At 48.5% G+C, this 20932-nt stretch overlaps 1 protein-coding gene across 1 annotated transcript in view; it reads left to right on the top strand.

Moving 5' to 3' along the window:
* The window catches only part of TNFRSF21 (TNF receptor superfamily member 21), a 329419-nt gene that overhangs the window by 83616 nt on the left and 224871 nt on the right, over positions 1 to 20932 (top strand). The window contains exon 3 of the mRNA XM_069605835.1: positions 1941 to 2453. Coding sequence (XP_069461936.1) covers positions 1941 to 2453 — 513 coding nt within the window. The remainder of the gene's footprint in view (positions 1 to 1940; positions 2454 to 20932) is intronic.

Below are 20932 nucleotides of genomic sequence, written 5' to 3'. Positions count from 1 at the left end.
AGCAATGAGATCACCCAGCGGCTACGTGAAAACCTTGGAAAGTACAGTGGACAGACTAGAAAGTGTGGAGCCGAAAATGGCATTGGATGGGTGGTAATAGTTCATTTTGGTTGTAATTAGTTCACAAAAGAAGGCAACAATTTGAGCATTTGGCCATCCTTGCCCAGCTAGGACTTCATGGTTTCAAACAAGCTGTGTTGAAAGCTCCAGAGCAGGTGTGGAGGATGAAATGGAGCAGAGTCGCTGTCATCCAGGATCTAAAGCTCTTCATCGGTGACATGCAGTTTTAGTTTCGATTCGTCAGCCTGGATTGCAATACATTTGGTATTTGTTTTTTTGGGAAGGATTTGGTTATTGCGTTCAGTTGTCAATGTTCTTATCCAGAAAAGAATAACAACGAAGGGGAATTAGTTGTATAGATCTTTGGGGTTTGATGAAGCTTTTCTTAAGTCGGATGCGCCCTTCACTTGAGTTCACGCTTTTGGGTGCTGTTGATGGGCATGCTGGGCAGCAACTAGTATGGGCACAAGCTTTGGAAGATTGCTTTGACCAGACTAGCAGGGCTGAGGGAGCAGCCTTGCAGCCAGAGGTTTTTAGTTAGGCTATGCGTTATAGCTCAGATAAACATTACAGAAAACGCTTAAATGAAATAGATTTAATTTTATTTAAAGTGGTATTTGAACAGAACAGAGGATAGCACAGGGGCAACGTGTTGGTCTTGGAAGCAAGACCACGCAGCAACAGAGGTTCAAATCCGGGATCTATGCTTAGAAACCAAACTCGGGTATTAAGCACGTTATAAAAAAACAATAAAATAAATGTTTAAAATTCTTCACTTCATATTGAGGTTGGGTGGGCATTTTGTTATGAAGCGGTATGTGTCGTGCTTTCCTTTTCAGATGGGCTATTAGTGGGTCAGTACATTGGTATTTTTGTTTTGCACGGTCTTCTTGATTGCGGGAGGTGTTCATGCTACTCATTTGGAAGCTGTTTGTTGCTGGACCCGCTTGATTCCTTATTCTCTAAATAACATGATCTCACCCGTTGAGTTACTGTTGAACATCACAGATTATTTACGAACCCCAAGGTCGTGCCTGGCCATACCTGGCACAGGATAACTAGCCCCTGAGATAATCCGGAAGCAGGCCTTCCTATCTTTTTCAACCACACCTTCCCAAACAAATATTTATAGAATACTTCTTCATTTTAGGGCTGTAGACAGTGGGGTGTTCATCTGGGCATGCAGAATATGTACTCAATCTTGCCATTACCCATTTTCATTGTGGTGCAAAAGATACAGCTTTGTATCTGGACAAATAGTGAGAAAATGTCAAAGGAAATGGAAAAAATAAAACTTACAAAAGATCAGAAAAGCATGTCAGACACTAAGGTACATACAGGGCAGTGAGGGTGAGAAGTTTGTTCAACTCAACCTAGGTGTTGTCCTGCATTGCGGCACTGTGACCTATTGAAGCAGATTCCAAGGTGTACACATTACTTAGGCATTTACAGAATCCCACAGTAACGGGTAATACTCGTGGAAAGCTGCTTCAGTAGTCTGTCTAGAAACTATGGAACAATATGTGGCAGGGAAGCAAAGACTGGAATTGCTGCTCAAGGGCCTGCATATATTCCTGTTACTAAGAGCTGGCCAGAAGTGCAGTCAGGCCTGTGAGCTCACAATGCAGGTGAGGATGGGCCACCTTGCCATTTGATCTCTCATGCAGAGATGGCTGTTTACATGTTCAGTGGGTTTATTTCCCTGGCCAGCTAGAAACAGATTCAATATGGAATAGTTGGCCAGGTTTTTTTTTTTATTTTTTAATATCACAAGGTCTTCATTTAGGACCTTGTGAAACTTTTCGTCTCCTTTTTAGTTTTTAATGTTGTTCAGATATTTCTACATGGGCTTTAACAGTACTGACCAACTTTTTCTGCAGGTGTTACTTATTCAGGATCCAGCATTGCTTCTTTAAGACCAAATGTGTCTGATAACGCCACAGAACCAACAGCCGTCAACAATGACACCTTAAAGAACAAGACCGATGACGCAAGCATGGGGGTCTCGATCACCACTGAGCCAAGACACCAGCAAAATAATCACCATCACAAGAAACACACGTACACAGTGGGAGTCAGCCTTCAGCCAGGAGGTGGAGTCACCGGCCAGGATGGCGCAAAGAGCACTGCTTTCAAGACCACCAAGCGAGGACAGCCCCGGCAGCACATGCACAGACACTTCGACATCAATGAGCACTTACCCTGGATGATTGTTCTGTTCTTGCTGTTGGTCCTTGTTGTGATTGTTGTCTGCAGCGTCAGGAGAAGCTCGCGGACCCTAAAGAAAGGACCCCGGCAGGACCCCAGCTCCATTGTGGAAAAGGCAGGCCTTAAGAATTGCACCACACTGGCCCAAAACCGTGAAAAATGGGTCTACTATTGCAACGGACACGGTAAGGAGGAATTGCGTCTGTACTTGTGCATGCATGTGATTTTGTGATGTGCTACAAATGTCTCTTGACCACTGATTGCCTTACTGAAACTCATGTATCTAAAACTCTGCAATCCTCTTACAAAGAGAGTCTTCTTAATCTTAAAAAAAATAGTCGCTAATTGGTTTGCAAGTAATCCCTAGATTCCTACTCCAGTTGTGTAGCATGAAGGATAGCATTGGCTGTATCTGGTTTTTCCAAAGCGATCGAAACAGTGCCTTTCATATCCTCGCACGTTGGGGACAAATCCTTTTTCTCATTTCATGGGTTTCTGATTGACAAATGCAACCCACCTAGTCAGGGAGTGCTTTTCCACAGAGTTGTAGATTCAGCAGAATATAAAATGGCCACAAATTATTAAATTGTGGTGTTTCAGTGGGTATACGTTGGTTCATTTTAGTCTGCGTTCATAAAGACCACTACTGATTTTTATTAAGGGAATGCGAGTTCTCTTGCTGGTGTTACTGGATGGGATCATGCGTTTTTGTCAGTTATTTTTTTTATTTTTTAGTTTTTCTTGCATTCTTTCCGTTATTCCTGCCACTGAAAACATTTCTGACCATCAGGAGGGATGTTCACAGAGAATAAATATTGTACCAACATGGCCGCCATGGAATAGGAAGGCGAGGCTCTGTATGGGGGCGGTGACGATAGCAGCTGCAGCGGCAGGACTTGCCGCCACAGCTAACAGGTAAGCGAAATTGGGGGGGAGGGATTTTTTTAAAAAGCAGGGTCGTTGGAGTGGAAGATGGCAGGTGGGGGAGCTGGCCGTCAGGTGGCATAGAATGCAGGCTTTCACCGGTAGCGTCAGCCCACATTCCTAGTCACCGGATTGGCTGGCTCCCACGCCCAGGGTGCTAATGGTAATTAGTATTGAGTTGCCTGCTTCCTGATGGGCAGTTTTGGTATCATCCAGTTGAATGTAAAGCAGTATTGCTGAGAGTAGTGGTACCATTAATTAAGTGCATAGTAGCCGTTGTGACGTGCTTTCCTTATGGATGGATACAGGCTGGTTTGGAATATATGGCGTCAGAGTTAATGATGGAACGTTTGTATGAGTGAGAGAATGTGTCACTGGAGTTCCACCACAGGCAGTAGGAAAGATGTAGCCTGGGTGGTGGGAGCCAGTGGGTTCCTGCCCTATGTCTTAATGGACTTTGCTGTAAAAGTGATAAAGAAACTTAGCATGAAAATATCTGAAGTTTCCAGAAGCATCCTTCACAACAGTAGCCTTGACTCAGATGTTATCAACATAGATGTCTGGGTTACCTATTGTGAGGCATTGCACTGAGGTAGCCTAAAAGCCTCCCTTCATAGTGAACACAGACATCTGTCCTTAAGGCCTCTCCCACCCCCGATCCTTCCCAAAAATGGCAAATATAGGAATGTTTTCTTCAATCTTCATTCGTCACCAAGGAGTCTGGTCGTGGAAAGGTAAAATGAAGATGGAGACATACACCTTCCCATGAAATAATTGTATCTTTTGATTTCCCTCAAAACCTTTTTCATGGTTTGTCATTGGGGCTCTACTCGTGCTCGGCGAGGGATGGAGATCTGCTTGATGAAAACTTCTCATTGTAGAGGCTATATTTATAACAATGAGTTGGGTTTCTGTTGCCGAGCACCGCAGCATGCATGTGCTCATTAATTTCATTTATTTTATTCTGGGTGTTTATTAATCTCAACTGTGACAAATCAAATTGCAGGGCACCAGTGGTCCAGGGGTGAGTATCGGTTTCTAAACCATCAATCAGCCCCACACCTCTAATGCACGAGAAGGGATCCAAACAGATTGGAATAAAAAGCAAATTCTAAACCTTGTCCAATTTTGGTAACGTGGATGGGAACGGCAGGCTTATCTCCGAAAGCTCGTGTATCATTGGTTAGTTGCAGCACAGCGAAAATACAATTATTACCCAATGATAAAAGGAGTGTCCAGTAAATGTTGTATTAAAAATATCTACTTTATTAATCACAACAGATAGTCTAACAGCACTACGAAATACAACCCACCATGTAAAGGAATGCTGAGGACCGACAGTTTCAAAGAAGGAAAGGGATACACTCTGGATACTGACAGGAGGGGAGGCGGTATGGTAAATAACCACAACAGTTTGTTAAGGTTTCTTGCCTTTAGCAGAAAGGGAGCAGTGGGTCTTAAAATGTATCCCGGGGCCTTCTGGGAAGGACCAGGGGGACAGAACCACAATGTACCACTTGATGTTCTTGGTGCTTGATAGGGTTGAGTCGGCTTCAGGGGGCTTTGCAGGCTTCTGTGACAGAGTTCAAGGCGGGCGTTGCTGCACGTATCTAGCGGCACAGCGCTTCGGTGAGCAAAGCGGGGCGAACGCTGCAGGCTCGCCTACACTGTCGCTCTGGGTCTGATTGGTGGTTGTGAAGCACTGGCCAAGATGTCTCGGATGTCTGTAATTGACGGCGGCTTGACAACGGTCAGCGTTGCCATTGGTTGCAGATCAGTTAACTCGATGGGCTCGAACATGTCCTTGCAGGCGGACGGGGGTAGGTGTTTGTCGAAGCACTTCTCCCAGCTTCTTCAATGGGCTTGTCGTCCTTTAAGGCAGAAATGGCCCAAAGCTGAGGAGTGTTGCAGGCAGCTGCCTTGTCCTTGGTTGTAGGTTCAGAGAACTTCTAGCACTTCCTATACAGGAAGCTTGCTGCAGAACATAGCAGGGCACGCTGTGTTATGGCTGGGCACCGGTTCTAGAGCAGCTTCAGGGTTCTCAGAGTTCTGTTTCTCCCACTGTTCCCTGGGAGAAGTTATGGGGAGGGATCTTGGTTCGCTCTTTGAATATTCTGGCCTTCCTTCACTGGCAGAAGATGTAAGGCAGACTGCACCTTCAGCCAGGGCCCAAGGTAGAGTTTATTGTTGCTTCAAGTGCAGTCTTCAGATGATCTACCAAAAGAGGGGCCTGGCCCTCTTTTAAAGCTAAGTGGTCCACAGTGATTGATGTAGGCTAACCCTACCTTAATTAACCAATCCTGGGAATAATCTCCTATACGAGTGAGGTCGTAACCAGAGTGCTTTGCAATAGGTAAGGGGAGCTTGTCGCTGAGGTTGGAGCAGTCTTTGGAGAGAGCTCTCCACCTAGCGTTTTCAGTTCCACTTCACTCCAGTCTGCTTTCTACTGCGCTACAGTTGTAAGAGGACCTACAAATACTGCTGGGAGCCGCAGAGCAGCCGCGGAGCTTGTTGCTAAGGTTGGAGCATTCTTTGCAGTCCTTGTCAGGCCGGCAAGGCTGCTTAGACATGTCTCAACCCGCGACTGCATACAACCCCCTTGCAACAACAGAACTTTTACAAATGGAAGGAGAGTCTGACAAACGCTGCCTCAGAAGTTCCAAGTTACCCTGGGAAAAGAACCCACCTCTAGAGGGCCAGCAACCGACGAGAAACCGTCTCCAATCAGCTCCACCAAGTTTATGTTCTAGTAGTCGCTCACGAAATGGCAAAACGCTGCTTTTAGGACAGCAAAAGATTACATTGTTAATCAAGGGACAGATTAATGGCGGCCCGGCAGCGTTCAACGAGGGAGGGGAAATGAAGCTCCAGTTGCTGCAACAGATGGGAGAAGCGACCTCGGACCTCGAGTGCCGGCCGGATCGGGCTGCGGGTAGATACTCCCCGTCGGCGGCTGGAGGGGCGATGACGGGGATTGACCCTGCAGCTGAGCCGGTCGGAGCACTCGCAATCCTGGAGGATGCAGCATCACAAAAAAAATGGCGCCACTACAACAAGCCCAGTGAAGCTATCTATGAACACAGCGCCTCTGGAAGGACAATCAGGTAAAACCTGCAACAACAAAGAGGATGCTGAAATCCCACTTATCGGGTAGGGGGACCCGACCGCGTGGCGGGGGAGTCATCTCTTCGGCCTCTCCTGATGGACGCGTTGGTCGCGGGGCTGTCTGGCGGGCATTGAGGAATGGGTGTGTTGCCACTCCCGACTCGGAGGTGGTGTGTGAGTCTGGAGATGGCGGAGGGGAGCCTCGGAGTGCCAGAGACTTGTCGCAGAACACGACCCTGAAGGAGGTGATCCTTACCCCAGAACAGCCACAAAAGACAATCAATCTAGCCAAGGAGGGCGCAGTTTTTGCCAAAGAAATTCAGGGGGATAGTCAAGAGTGTAAAACCACTTCCAAGCGCTCGGATACCAGGGCGAATAAACTCAGCACACAGACGGTTGAATAAGTATAAAAAGCAACACATGTCTTCAATTAAAAAATTCTTCCAAAAGACGGTGCTACGCATCCCCGCAAATTACGTGACAAATAATCTTGGTAAGAGAAACCATGACCATCTTGAAGAGCTCTCGGACGCGGCGATCCTTGAAGCTTTAAGGGAACCAACACCAGCACTAAAAGTGAGGAAAATGGGGCTCTCCATGTGTGCAAAACAAACTTGTGTGGAACTTACTACTAGCTCCTCTTTGGCTGAGATAGAATCTCTAGCCACATCACATGAGGCAAATATAAAAAAAACAAATCCAACGGGGCCTTCAAGCTCCCCCAGGAACGATCAGAAGAGACTAGAATTAACAAAAACACAAACTTAACTGAGCCGCCCTTGAGGAAAACCACGGCATCAGAACTAAGTGAGGGCGCAGTGCCGCAGAAGTTACCGGATGGTGAGTCCCAAGCATCTTGCAGTACAAGCAAGGAGAACTTGGCATCAAGGAATGACACAGTGGTGGAAGAACAAGTTACCAATGAAAACCATCAAACAGGGCCGGCGCCTCTTAAGCGGACTGAAATTGAAACGCCACAAAGACAAAGAAAGGAAAAACTTGCAGAGCAACCTATAAGGAAACCACGTAAGAGCATCTCAACCATACCAAAACTCTACTCACCAACAAGGGCAAATGTGCAGGATGCCTCCTTTAGTTCATCGCACAGGCGTCAGAGTTATGGAGAACAATGGCCAATGATGCCCAAGGACACTCAAACAAAAAAAACGGATATGACCACGATATTGTCCGCAATCACGATAGCTTTGAACCCCTTCTGTAAACTGAGGCCATCAACGAAAGCTTGAAAGATCAGGCGACATTGATAGCCATGATGCATACTAAACTCATATTGCCAGAAGGATATATTGGAGCTGCAGCACAGAATAAACAAAGCATTGTCAGAGACAGAACGCCAGTTAAACCCGCAAGTGGTGAAGCGACCAGCCCGATCAGAACTATCAGAAGCAATACAGTGCAAGATCTGCAAGAAATGGGGCGGACTGCGCAATCAACACAAGCGGAGCACATACACCAAAAAGCCGTCTCGAGAGTACCAGAACGGAACCAATTTTAGTATCTTCAACTCCCACACCAACAAGGAGGGAGGAAAGCCTAGCCTACCGGAGGTCGTCTTCTTCAAAGCCAGCTCTCCAAAGAAAGGTGCCACATTGGCAATGACCCAGAAGGAAGGTGAAACCGGTCGCAAGGTCGAGAGGGCAGAAGATCGGCAAAGAGTACCGATAAAGGGACAAAGAAAAATAAGTAAATCAGACACAACTCATAAAGAAGTTCTACTGAAATTAGCCAAAAAACCAGAGTCCAGTCCGACCCTTGTAACAGAACAAAACACCGAATTGATTACAGTAATGGAAAAAGAGGGGGAAAGTATGAAAGGGAAGTCTGCACCTAGCAACGCCATAAATGGAACCAACGTAGAGCAAGGACCAAGTATCCACCTTTGCAAATTCCCCCAAAACAATTAACGAATTTCTAGCGGATAAATCCGCCATGAATTTGTTGCAGTATCCTCACAGTGATGCAGAAGAAGAACAAATTGAGGTTCGGAGTGAGAAAGCAACAAAAAGCAAAAATCTGGATGAGCCTCAGTGCAGAGAGCACCGAAGCGAGAAACAGCAAGATCTGCTATACTCACCGAAAAGACCGAAGAGCAGAGGAACAGAGATTTCAAATAGAGAGTACAAAGAACATCCTAATAGACAAGAAAGATCAACAGACTTACTGGTACACCACCATCAAGTAAGAACCAATAAGCAAAAGTAAGCAGAGGTGAGTGAGAAAGCACACAATCGGAGGAGGCATCCATCAAAGGAACAAGTGAGTCCTCACAAACATAGTTTGAAAGAGCAATCCCGAGAAACTGTCATCCTGAAACTAGAACAAACACACAAAAACTGGGAGAAGATGGTGCTGACTAGGAGGACAGTAAGAAATATCTTTGGTTCAACCTCTACATTAAAAAGCTTGAGAGCTGGCGACTATTTGAGGGTGGAACCATACCATAGAGGGTTGATGGCAAAGGCTTACATTCACATAAAGGCTGCGGCAAGGCTCTGGAGGAACTCTCTCAAGAGGGATTTCTCTTGTCAATTCTAGCCGACATCAATCATGAGGTAGCCAGAGGAGATGGCGACTGGAGGCACGCCACAAGAATTACATCAACTCGTTACAGATCAAAAACGGAGGATCTATATAGCTCCCAGAGACTACCAAGGCACAAGGCAAAGCTTGAAGAGCTAAGTGCTAAAGAAATGATCAATCCATCGGAGCCAAGTAGTCAAAGAAACACAGAGGGGAGAAATAGACATGATGTACTAAAAGAACCCACCATCTCAAAAGAAGGTAGGAGTCCCAAAAACAGAGAAGAAAGAGTCTCATTGACGTCAACAACCCCCAGGTCTCGACCTACTCGGTCAACACCTGCTACGAAGAAGCAACAGCTATCCAAAATAGAATCAGCCCTCCCACCGATGAAGCAATTATGGGCTTGGCTACCAAAAATCATATCAGCGTATGCCAAGAAATAGCAGCCAGACATCCACGGCGAGCTGCTCTGAGCAACGGTGAGGCAAAAGGAGCAACCACACTCACTCAACTTTGAGTATGGGATCATGGAACACGCAAGGCTATCACCATTTACTGGAAAAGGGTGACGTAAACTTGGGCCTGTTTGACATTCTAGCTTTACAAGAAATATGGCTGACGGAAAAAGCAAATCTAGATGGCTTTGCGATCAAATTTTCTCCTGCAAAAAAGAGTGAATTGAGCTGACCATCAGATGGGATTCTTTTAGCGATTCGATCAGGAAGCGGAGTCAGCATTCAAAACATGCTGTCGTCATCTCTACATCATTTGTCAATATTGACCAAATGGACTATGCTGAATCAAAACACCAAGGTGATAGCTGAGCTATAATTGCCGTATACTGGAACCCAAGGAGCATCTCAGATGAAAACTTTCTAAAGAACATAGAAAAAATATTGGACCACCTATTAATTGAATTAAAAGTAGGGCACATCATAATATGTGGAGATTTAAACGCCAGATGCTCCCCAAGAGGGGCTACTCAACAACCTAAAACGCCAGCCGAAAAAAGAGGTGCGAGTTGGCAGGAGTTAATGACTTCACGTGGCTGCTATGACTTCAATAAGGCCTTTCCAAATCGTAATTGTTTGCCTTCTTGGGAAAGAGATACCTCCAGTGCTACCATCTATTATATCTTTGCTACAACTTTTGAAATTGTTAAAACAGAAGCAAGCGACCACAATCTTCTCAAAGCCATCTGGGAATTTCCAAATCGCGAACAACATTACTGCGAATCTCAAATTGAGCAGAGTGGCCAAGGAAACCGACTCAAATTAACAGTGGAAAAAATAAAAACTCTGAACCTAAACTATCGTAAAGAAGGGCAACGCAAAGGCACAGTGACAGCAACAAGCCCAGATTATCAGCCACTACTAAGACCGTTTAAAATAAAGACCACAAAGAAAAAGGCGTCAGGGTTGGATCTTAAAAACCCTCAATATGATAAGAGCCTAGTCGCAAAAAGAGCCCTAGTCAGAAGGTTAACAAGAACTGCTAAAAAACAAATATGGCGATAGCCTTAAAGGAAGCAAGTCAGGCAAGTAAAGACTACAAGACATGGCTGAGAAATCATTGTATCTCCATGTACCAAAACGATGCAGAGGAGATGTTAAAGAAACTAGGAAGCAAAAACACTGGAGAATGTTGGTTGCTTATTAAACAATCTGGGGCGCATACCACCCCGTCACAAGCAAACTGCGTGAGCGAAGAAGCCTGGATCGCCCACTTCTCAGCCCTCTTTAAAGACTCAGACGGGAAGGTGGAAACAGATGTGAAAGAAAACAACTTGGAATGGTATAACCTTTCGGACGAAGAGGACATTAAATCAATCATAAGTAAACTAAAAACCTCACGCACACCAGACCCCGATAGCATCACCAACATGAACCTCAAATCTTTCCCAGACGAGTGGCGCCCTTCATCAGTAAAGTCTTTGAAAACTGTGCCGCAGCCAAATCGGTGCTGGTCTCATGGACTTCATCCGTGGTTGTACCCATTTTCAAAAAGGTAAATACAGCAGATGCATATAATTAGACCGATAGCGCTCCAGGATTGCATAGGGAAAGTCTTCGGCATGCGACTAAAGAAATTTCAGGCATGGATAAAGTCTGTTCCATTATATGTCCCTTTCCAAGTCGGCTTCCAGAAGAACGCAGGGGCTTCAATAAACATCATGATCCTCAGTCTCCTGAAGAGTAAATCATTAGAAGAGTCCTCTAACACCTACCTACCCTTCATAGACCTTACTCAGGCCTTTGATAGGGTGGAAAGATCCCTGTTGTGGAATACACTGTCAGCAGCAAACTGCCCAAGGAACATCATGGACCCCATAACAGCACTTTATTCGAAGACATCGATGCGGGTAAAGTTAAACGGAAAAGATCTGTTATCGGAAAGCATTGCAATCACAAGGGGTGTAAAACAGGGATGCCCCTTAGCGACGGCTCTGTTCCCGGCATTTATCAGAGATTACAAAGAATGTACAGAAGTGGTCACGGCTTTCCCCCCTAAGGTTGGGGCAATACAAGTACCTAGAATCCTCTATGCCGATAACATCACTGTGATCGACCAGACTCCGATAGGCCTCAAACGCCAAATAGTAAACCTGGCGGAGTATATCAACAAAAACAAACTCCAAATCAACATTGGAAAAACAAAAATAATGATTATGGGCAAAAAGAACAAGTGTGCCACGGCAGCCTCATGGCCCCTGGAAAACCTGTTGATAGAAATAGCCCCAAAGTTCAAATACTTGGTGGTCGTGCTGGACAACACCAAACAGGAAACAAGCATGCAAAGCTTCATCTGGTCCAAGGCGCGCACCTTGACCACACAAGCAAGAATGCTGGACAACAAGTTTTCGCTGTTACCGGTATTAAAATACTACAAATCAAAGGTCATCCCGTCCCTGACATATGGTGTGGAGGCTATGCCTCAGTTACCAGACAAAATCTGGCCAAAAATCAAAGCTTTCTTCTGGAGGTCCCTGCTCTCGGTCCCAATATCAACTTCACTACCGGCAATAAGAAAAGAACTAGGGCTGGTTTCATTAAAAGCCGTTGTGGAAAACAGCATGTCCCTCTACAAAAAAATCCTCTTGCCAGAATCACCAACTTTGTACAACTTGTTGGCGACTGAAATCAAAACAGGGGGCTCGAAGACTCTAGCAACATGAGCGACAAAGAAAAAGGAACAACTAAAATCTATCGCCTGTTTGCAAGAGGGACCTGCTTACAAATCCCCTCAAAATAAAGAAGAAACTGGAGGAACTGGATTGGATTACTACCTTTGAGATGACGGAAAAGAACAAACTTCTGAGTCATCTACCTCCTCTACAGCGAAAATACAATGATCCTGGAGAAATGTATACAAAATTTCCTAGCAGACCTCTGAGAACTCTTTATTAAAGCAAGACTAAACTTTTTACCAACTAATGAAATTTTGTTCATCAGAGGCAGCAGCTCATCTATCTCCTGCAGACTGTGTGAAGAGGAGGAGGCGGTAGAATCGGTCCGACACCTACTAACATCTTGCCCTGCGTTGACAATGCTGAGAAAGGCTTATTTGTCAACTATCCTGGAAGCTTCATCTCTACGCGAATAGGAGACTTGGTGGCCACGGCTAATTTGTGGACATAAAACATCTTGGGCAATCGCTAAGCAAATGACAAAAAAAGGAGAATGCAAGCATACAAAGAACCAAACGGTTCTTGTTGTATAAGAAAAAGAGGAAAATGGTCCTTTCAACTATGTTAAAACCAAACAGTTTTTGGTAAATACAATTAAAAAAAAAAATAATAATAATAAATAACAGGTAAGGGGGTGAAAACAGGAACTAGGTGAGCCCCAGAACTAAAATGGCAGAATCCTTCTTTCAACAGGAAGAGCTCTGGCCACACTCCCTTGTAATGCTAAATCCAACCCATCATCCTGTCTGTTGTTGATCAATGTGTCTCTCTGTGGTTTCATATTAAAGTGGCAGGTCTCTCTTGAAGCTGCGGCGAGACCAGACTCTGGCTCCTGCAAACCACATTCTCACACCTTATGAATGAGGTTCCCCTAGCGGGGTGGCCTACTGTAAACAGTCCCAGACAGACCCGCTCACTGTCATTGATATTGAGGGTGAGAGCTGCCTTCAGGTTGACACAGTTACATATGAAAGGTTGTTGGGTTTCTTGTCTCCTTTGTTAATCTCTGCAGCCAGCCCCCATGTCGGTCTATTTGAAGTACCCTCTATTGGTATGTTTATCGCTGACATCAGCTGCAGGGCCTAATAAAGGAGCAGGGCGGATCCATGGAGCCTTTGGTGGCCATGGCAAGGGGAAGGTTGGCCCTCCCTGCACCCCTCCTGGAGATGACATTGTGGGCTCCGGGCTGTCACATTCCAGCTAAATATAATGGGGATGGACTGTGCATGTAGGCTGTGTCCATCCAGAGTGCACGGGTCTATGCATTTGTCTTGGGGTGAGCATAGGAATGTGTGTGTGGATTAGCTCCACACGTTTTCCTGAGGTTGGTCTACCATCATTCCATTTAATTAACAAATTCAAAAAGCCCAGGCGAGCTCACACCTACCAATGCGGATGGTAGAATTCCTCACACCTACATACCGTTTGGGGTAGCAGCGAATAGTTAACATTCACTGCTGATGGGGCGTGGCCAGCAGCGAGATGGGAAACACGTGAGTCTCTCCGGGTCCCGTGGCCGCACCACACATCCTGAAGAAAACGCCTGATTTCTGACTAAATTAGGTCCTAGAACACTCCTGTCGGGTGCCGGACACCCCCGTGCACAAGCTGGGAAGAAAGCAGCTCAAACCGCGACCGAATCCCCGAGTTAGAGCTCGAAGAACTTTGCACGAGCGCCAAACCAGCCCGCCTTCAAGATGGCTACTGGCAGACACTGAAGCCGGGAAGCGGAGCTCCACTGAAGCGGTGCCCGGCTCGCCGCCTGCCCACTGGTGTCGGCAGAGGAGAAGCGCAGCCCCCCTGGGAAGGCTCCGGCAGCGCTCCGATACATTGGCGGACCCTGGCGCACCTGCGAGCCCCTGTCGTGGTGAGACGCCCTCGGCGCCGCAAAGGAGCGCCGTGCACCCTCCCAAACAGCGTCGCGGGAGGGGCGGATGGTGACAGGGAGACTGAACGAGGCCTGCGAATCGTGGCTCGGAGGACCTGCGATGGGCGGCTTCAGCGCTGCGAACTAGAGCCCGCCAACAGCCTGGTCTCACAGGAGCCTGGAGGAGAGCGACGCACACGCCGCCCGTTGAGCGGGGCCTGCTGACAAGACATCACCCAGAGGAGGCCTGCGGCGGCTGAGCACCACACGCAAACAGCGGGCACGCTGTTGGAGGTAGGAGGATACGCGAACTGCACCACCCAAATAGGCCCACCCCAGAAGTAAGCGGGCCGGTCCTCGGAGGAGGCCGTGAGGCCGCGGAGCCACCCGGCCGCCATATCACCCACACTGATGCTGGCCTGGGCGGCAAGGGGGCCCAAGGCAGGGGAAGGCCGCACCCATAACTGGAGGATTGCAGTCCCACACGCAGTGGCTATGAAGCGGTACCACACCACCCAAACAAAGGCCACTCGACCCAGAGAGAGCCCCATCATAGGGTGAGGGCCCCGCACGCACCGCTCCAACCCCCAGGGCAGCAGGAAGAAAAGACCGAGGCCAGGGACTAAGTGCTGCAGGCCAACCGTGAGGCAATCGGACCCAAAGTAGAAAGGCTCACTGCTGCCGAATAAGACCCGGGGGGTCACGACTGGACCATATTCCACAGAGGCCTCCAAACGCAATCCCAGAGCCAACAGCCCAAGAGTGGGCGGACAAACACACCGATATCCAGCCACCACAAGAGGATCACCACGCAAAGACCACAGCCGCAAGGTGCAACGGGAACCATGGGAAAAGAGAAATCCAGAAAGCAGCCCACTCAAAGCAGAATGGATCAATACACCATTCCCCCATTGCAGGCCCCCGACTTACACGCGCCATCCCCGGAAGATGCAGAATCAGAACATATAATCTCCCTGAAGGACGTAATGACCGCCATTGCAGATTCCCGGACATCAATTGAACAAAAAATGGACGGGATCAGCATGGATGTGTCCCTCCTCAGGCACGACCTTCAAAAACTGACGGCCCGCACCGGGGAGGCCGAACATCATATATCCAACACTGAGGATAGAATGAACACTGTGCAACAACAGCTCCAAAATGTCACATCTAAACTGAATGTGCTGGAGGACAGAATTGAAGACGGAGAGAGTAGATCCAGACGTAACAATGTGCGCATTCTCGGCATTCCCGAGAGAGCCGAAGGTCCCTGCATGGAGCTCTTTTTGGAGCAATGGTTGACCGACCTGTACGAGCCGGACGCCTTCTCCATAGAAAGGGCACACAGAGTACCCACAGGCAGACCTCAACCCGGCGCGCCTCCACGCACGATAATCGCAAAGTTTCTGAACTACAGGGACTGTGATGCCCTACTACAGTATGCGCGTGAGAAAGGCACTGTCACATTTAACGGCTCCAAAGTTGCCTTCTTTCCCGACTACACCAGGGACGTCCAAAAGGCGAGACAATCCTTCGATCATCTCAAGAAACAGCTACAAACAATGGGAGTGAAGTATGGCCTGCTCTTCCCGGCGCAACTCAAGATAGATCATAAAGGGACAACGGTCCACTTTAACGACCCCAAGGAGGCCTGGCGATGGGCTGAACAAAACCTAGACGGAGACTGGTCCGTCCCCCGTGACGGCGGACGGAGGAACCGTAGGTCTCCACCAGCAAACAGCGAGTGGCCCGCCAACCACCAGCACAAGATCCGCCGGAGGACATGGGGGGGCTGACCACAGCCCCAATAGCAGCCAGACGCCTGAAGCCCCGTGAGGCTACCCAGGTAGAGACACAGAACCTTTTGTTTGCACACGCATATGTAATACCAGGCAACACACACATACCTGATGCGGCCGCGGTACGCCCCAAAACCGCAACACGAAGAGAGCTCCCCCCCCCCCCCTGGGGCTGCATCGAACCCCACGTACACTACACGTAATTGTCCCCCTCCGGGCATACCTCGCGAGGAGGGCTTTTATCCCCTGGGTTGTTAAGAAGGGGGAAACCACCCGTACTGAAAGTCAAACTAAACGCATATAAGGCATTCAGTTGACGCCGAGGGGAAAATCCCCCCCCCCCCATCCCCCAAGGAGTGAAACAAATCCCACGTGTTGCACACGGGCAGTTTCTCACGGGAACCTCCTCTAGAGGAGCAGCATCTGCCCCCTTGGGCTTCATCTAGGGGAAAGTCACTTTCACCAGAAAGTAAGTTTGGTAAATGTTAAGTTTCCGGTTGACACCATAGAGCTGTTGTTTGGGCGACCGATGCTTCTAGTTGGGAGGAGTATAGGGTGGGGGGGGTTAGGGGTTTGTTAAGGACCGCTTCAGGTGGGACCAATGGAACTCATAAGGGAATATGGCTGGAGTGGATGTCGGGGTCCCATGGGCAGGGCTCCAATGGGCGTATATCGCCGCCGGAGACACTGAGGGTTAATGTCATTAAACGCTCATATGGCAGGGGACAACAGTAAGGCGGATGCCCTCAGAACACTAAGACTTATGTCTTGGAACATAAATGGCCTGGGCAATGCCATCAAGCGCCGCCTGGTGCGCCAATTCCTGAATAGACGAAGGGCCGATATAGTGTTCCTATCCGAGACACACCTCGCAGGCACAGAATGTACCCTATTCAGACGTACGAACTATAAGTTAGCACTCCATTCCGGCTTCACGATGGGTGCAAGAGGCGTCATGATCCAGGTACCAAAAAACCTCCCCCTCCACCTCCACACGGTGACCCATGATACAGGTGGCATATACATATATACGACGGGTGAGCTGTGGGGACAATCTGTGGCACTAATAGCAATTTATGCACCACCAACCCTACTAGAGCCACTACTCACCGACATTACCCTGCTAATCGCCAATGATACATCTGACTACATGGTACTAGGCGGTGACTTTAATGAAGTCATGAACGTAACCCTGGATAGATCACATATACGCAACAGAAACCCGAACGTCCCCACCAGATTGGCCACATTCACCAACGCACTCGGCCTTTGCGATGTGTGGAGAGAACTACACCCAGACACTAGAGCGTACTCCTTCCACTCCGGGGCACATGCCTCGCTCTCCAGATTGGATTATATTTTTACCCTCGCTACCGACCTACACAGGGCACAGGAAATGAGCATGCTTCCCAAAGGTATTCCTGACCATTCTCCGATTGAAATGGTACTCACCACATCCCGGAAAATCCCACCACCGTGCTGGCGCCTGAACAGCTATCATCTGGGTGACTCTGAGCTGGTCGACAGACTACAGGAAATTACTAATACTTACTTTGAGCTAAACACACAGGCGGAAACGAACCCTGAAACGCTGTGGGAAGCCTATAAAACGGTCCCAAGTGGCGAGCTGATCTCTTGGACGGCGGCCCAAAAGAGGCAGCATATCCACAAGATCCGTGAAGCAGAGACACAAGCCAAACGGGCAGAGGAGAGGCACATAAATGAAAATACGCCAGTCTCCAACCGGGAGTTGCTATTGGCACAAAAAAGATTGCAAAGTATTGCGATGGATAACGCTAGACAAGCACACACTGCAATGACAGCAAGGATCTATGACACAGGCGACAGGGCCGGCAAGATGTTGGCATGGCTGGAAAGGAAGGAGCAGGGACGCAACCATGTCCGAAGACTTGAACCAAAAGGATCAAATGCAGGAGTAACAGACCAGGAAATAACCCAAGGCTTTGCGGAATACTATGCCGAGTTATACGGCGAACCCACAACTCCGATGGACGCTACGATCATGGACCACATTGAAATCCCTACCCTAAATGAAGCCCAGCAGCAACAACTGGAGCGAGAGATCACGGAGGAAGAGATCCTAGGTGCCATCTATGGTCTCCAGTCTGGTAAGACCCCTGGCCCAAATGGCTTCCCGGTGGAGATATGGCGTAAGGTAGGCGCTAACGTGATAGCCCCCCAGTTGCTGAAAATGTATCTCCACGCACGAGAAAAGGGCACTCTCCCCCCAGACCTATGAGAAGCAACAATAGTAGTGATACCCAAACCGAACAAGCCCCCAGAAAGATGCAGCTCATACAGGCCCATCTCGCTCATTAACTCGGAGACTAAGATACTCGCAAAACTGTTAGCGGATCGACTACAGAAGGTAATCCCCGCCCTAATACACCCGGACCAATGCGGCTTTATGCCACAAAGATCAACCCGCATGAACCTCCGCAGGCTATTATCAGCGTTGGAAAGGGCCAACAACATACAGGGTCCACTAGCCCTGTTAGCAATCGACTTTGGAAAGGCCTTCGATTCGGTGAGATGGGAAGCTGTCTGGACCATAATGCACCGCATGGGCTTCGGTGAAACCTTCATGAGCTGGGTGCGACTGCTGTATGAATCCCCGGTTGCTAGGACCAGGGTCAATGGCTGGAGATCAGAACCGTTCAGGCTGGGAAGAGGCACAAGGCAGGGCTGTCCACTATCGGCCATGATCTTCGCCATCGAACCCCTGGCGATCCTACTGCGAAACACTCTTACCTGGGAGGGCTTCCGATGGTCTGAGACCTGGGAGGACCGAATATCTCTCTATGCGGATGATCTTCTCATCTACCTAAAGGACCCGATAGCCTCCTGCCCCAAGGTCGTACAACTACTGAGGCAATATGAGGTATTCTGCGGGCTGTCCACTATCGGCCATGATCTTCGCCATCGCCATCAAACCCCTGGCGATCCTACTGCGAAACACTTGAACCTGGGAGGGCTTCCGATGGTCTGAGACCTGGGAGGACCGAATATCTCTCTATGCGGATGATCTTCTCATCTACCTAAAGGACCCGATAGCCTCCTGCCCCAAGGTCGTGCAACTACTGAGGCAATATGAGGTATTCTGCGGACTTCGTGTGACCTGGTCCAAGCCTATCCTTTTTCCTATAGGAGGCACTCCAGCGGCGGGCCTAGCTTCGGGCCTCTACCAGATCGAGAAGGAGAAGTTCAAATACTTGGGAATACATATTACAATGCAACTCACGGAATACACGGTGCTGAACCTCTCCCCCCTGATAACGAGATTCGCAGAGGACACCCGCCATTGGATCTCCTTACCACTTACGCTGCTGGGTAGGGCAGCTCTGTTCAAAATGATTGCCCTTCCCAAATTCCTATACATCCTGCAAAACGCGCCTTTGTACATCCATCATCAGGACATTCGCAAAATTGAATGCATCCTCCGGAAACTGCTATGGAAAGGAGGACACCCAAGAATTGCCCTTGCCACTCTTCACTGGTCTATCTGGGAGGGAGGGATTGGGTTGCCCAGACTGCAATCTTACTACTGGGCTGCCCAAATGGAGGTGGTGAATGATATGCTCCACGGCGACGGGAGCCTGCCACGCATCAGGGGCTTCCACTGTAACGCCACAGCGAAACCAATAGAGCACCTCTACAGAGACCTGGACAGACCACCGAAACCAGACATGATATCTCACATAATGAGAATCTGGAAGGAAGCGTCGCGATATTTGGGCTGGGGAGGGAAAATAACTCTGACCCAACCGTTGTGGAACAACTGCAACCTGCCCGAAATACGGAAGCTGCCAAGGTGCCCCGAATGGACCCAACGAGGAATCTCCAATGTCAGAGACGCCGTGCATGAGGATAACCTGGCAACATTCGAAATGTTGCAAGAGAAATTCTCCCTGCCAGACAGAGATTCCACCATATGCAACTAGTCCATGCCTGGACGGCCCAGCGACAATCCATACAAGATCTGCCAGAAAGCTCTCCACTAGAGCGCAACATAGTCCAAGACCGAGTGGAGCGGAAGGTTACCTCCACAATGTACAACGTAATAACCTCATTCGCGACACTGAAGCTATCCAGCCTGAAAGCAAAGGGGGAACTTGACGTGGGCCAGCTTCTGCCAGAAGACTGGGTGGAGGCCCTGATGTACCCACGAGAAACAACTATCTCTTCAAGGCTCCGACTGGTCCAGCTGAAGATACTGCACCGCACCTATTACCCAAGAGTGGCCCTCTTCCGTTGGGGCAGGGACTCGGATGCAAGATGTCTGCGCTGCAAGCGAGGGGAAGGTACATTTTTTCATATACTGTGGGACTGTGATAACATCCAGCAGCTATGGCAGAAATGCTGCGACAAGCTGTCCAGAGTTCTGGGTAAACAGATACAGAGGTGCCCGAAGCAACTGCTTTTGGGGATCTCCGGTGAATCGGACCTCTCCCGTTATGAGAAACTGTTATGGTCCACTGCAATGGCAGTCCTCAGGCGGAACATTGCCCAGTTGTGGGGGTCAGAGCGCACACCCAGCTACGACCAATGGGTTACGGATGTGGACATATGTGCAGTAATGGAGCATCGTGTATACAAAGCGAGGGGTTGCCCGCGAAAAGCCGAAAGAATTTGGAAAAGATGGGAGGAGGATGATTGAGATTCAGGGGCAAGTACTGTAGCCACTGAGACTGTAGGAGGCCCACCAGAGGGGATTACTGACTTTGTTAAACGCACCCTGTGACATGAGGACTTCCGATGTCGATTCCAACGGACAGTCGCACCATGGTCCCTGAAGCTGTGTTGTTGTTGAATTTATTGTTTTTCTTGTTCACCTCGCTCCCACCATGCTATCCCTCCTTCCTCCCCCCTCCCCTTGCCTCCTCCACCGCCCCCCCTCTTTTTCCCTCCCCATGTCCCCTACCCGGAACGTAGAGAAGTGTATGTAATGCTGTTTTAATGTAAAAATCAATAAAATCTTTGATAAAAAAAAAAAAACATTCACTGCTGATACCCGCTATGTTGCCTTAGGTGTCTGTCTTGGCTCCAATGATGGTCTTCCTGGAGATTGCGCGTCTGCCCTTCCTTTAACTGCACCTGATGATCATGCTTTTCTTCTGGCTTCTATAAGCGGTTCTACTGGCTCCTATATGAGGGGATTGGTCACACCAATCCCCTCATATGGCCGGTCATTGCTTGGAGAATCCAATCTCGCCTTGG

Source organism: Ambystoma mexicanum, chromosome 4p, assembly GCF_040938575.1.
Source record: "Ambystoma mexicanum isolate Mex_15411 chromosome 4p, UKY_AmexF1_1, whole genome shotgun sequence".
In the NCBI taxonomy this organism is placed as follows: Eukaryota; Metazoa; Chordata; class Amphibia; order Caudata; family Ambystomatidae; genus Ambystoma; species Ambystoma mexicanum.
Note: the sequence above shows the minus strand (reverse complement) of the source record. Positions and strands in the feature narration are given on the sequence as shown.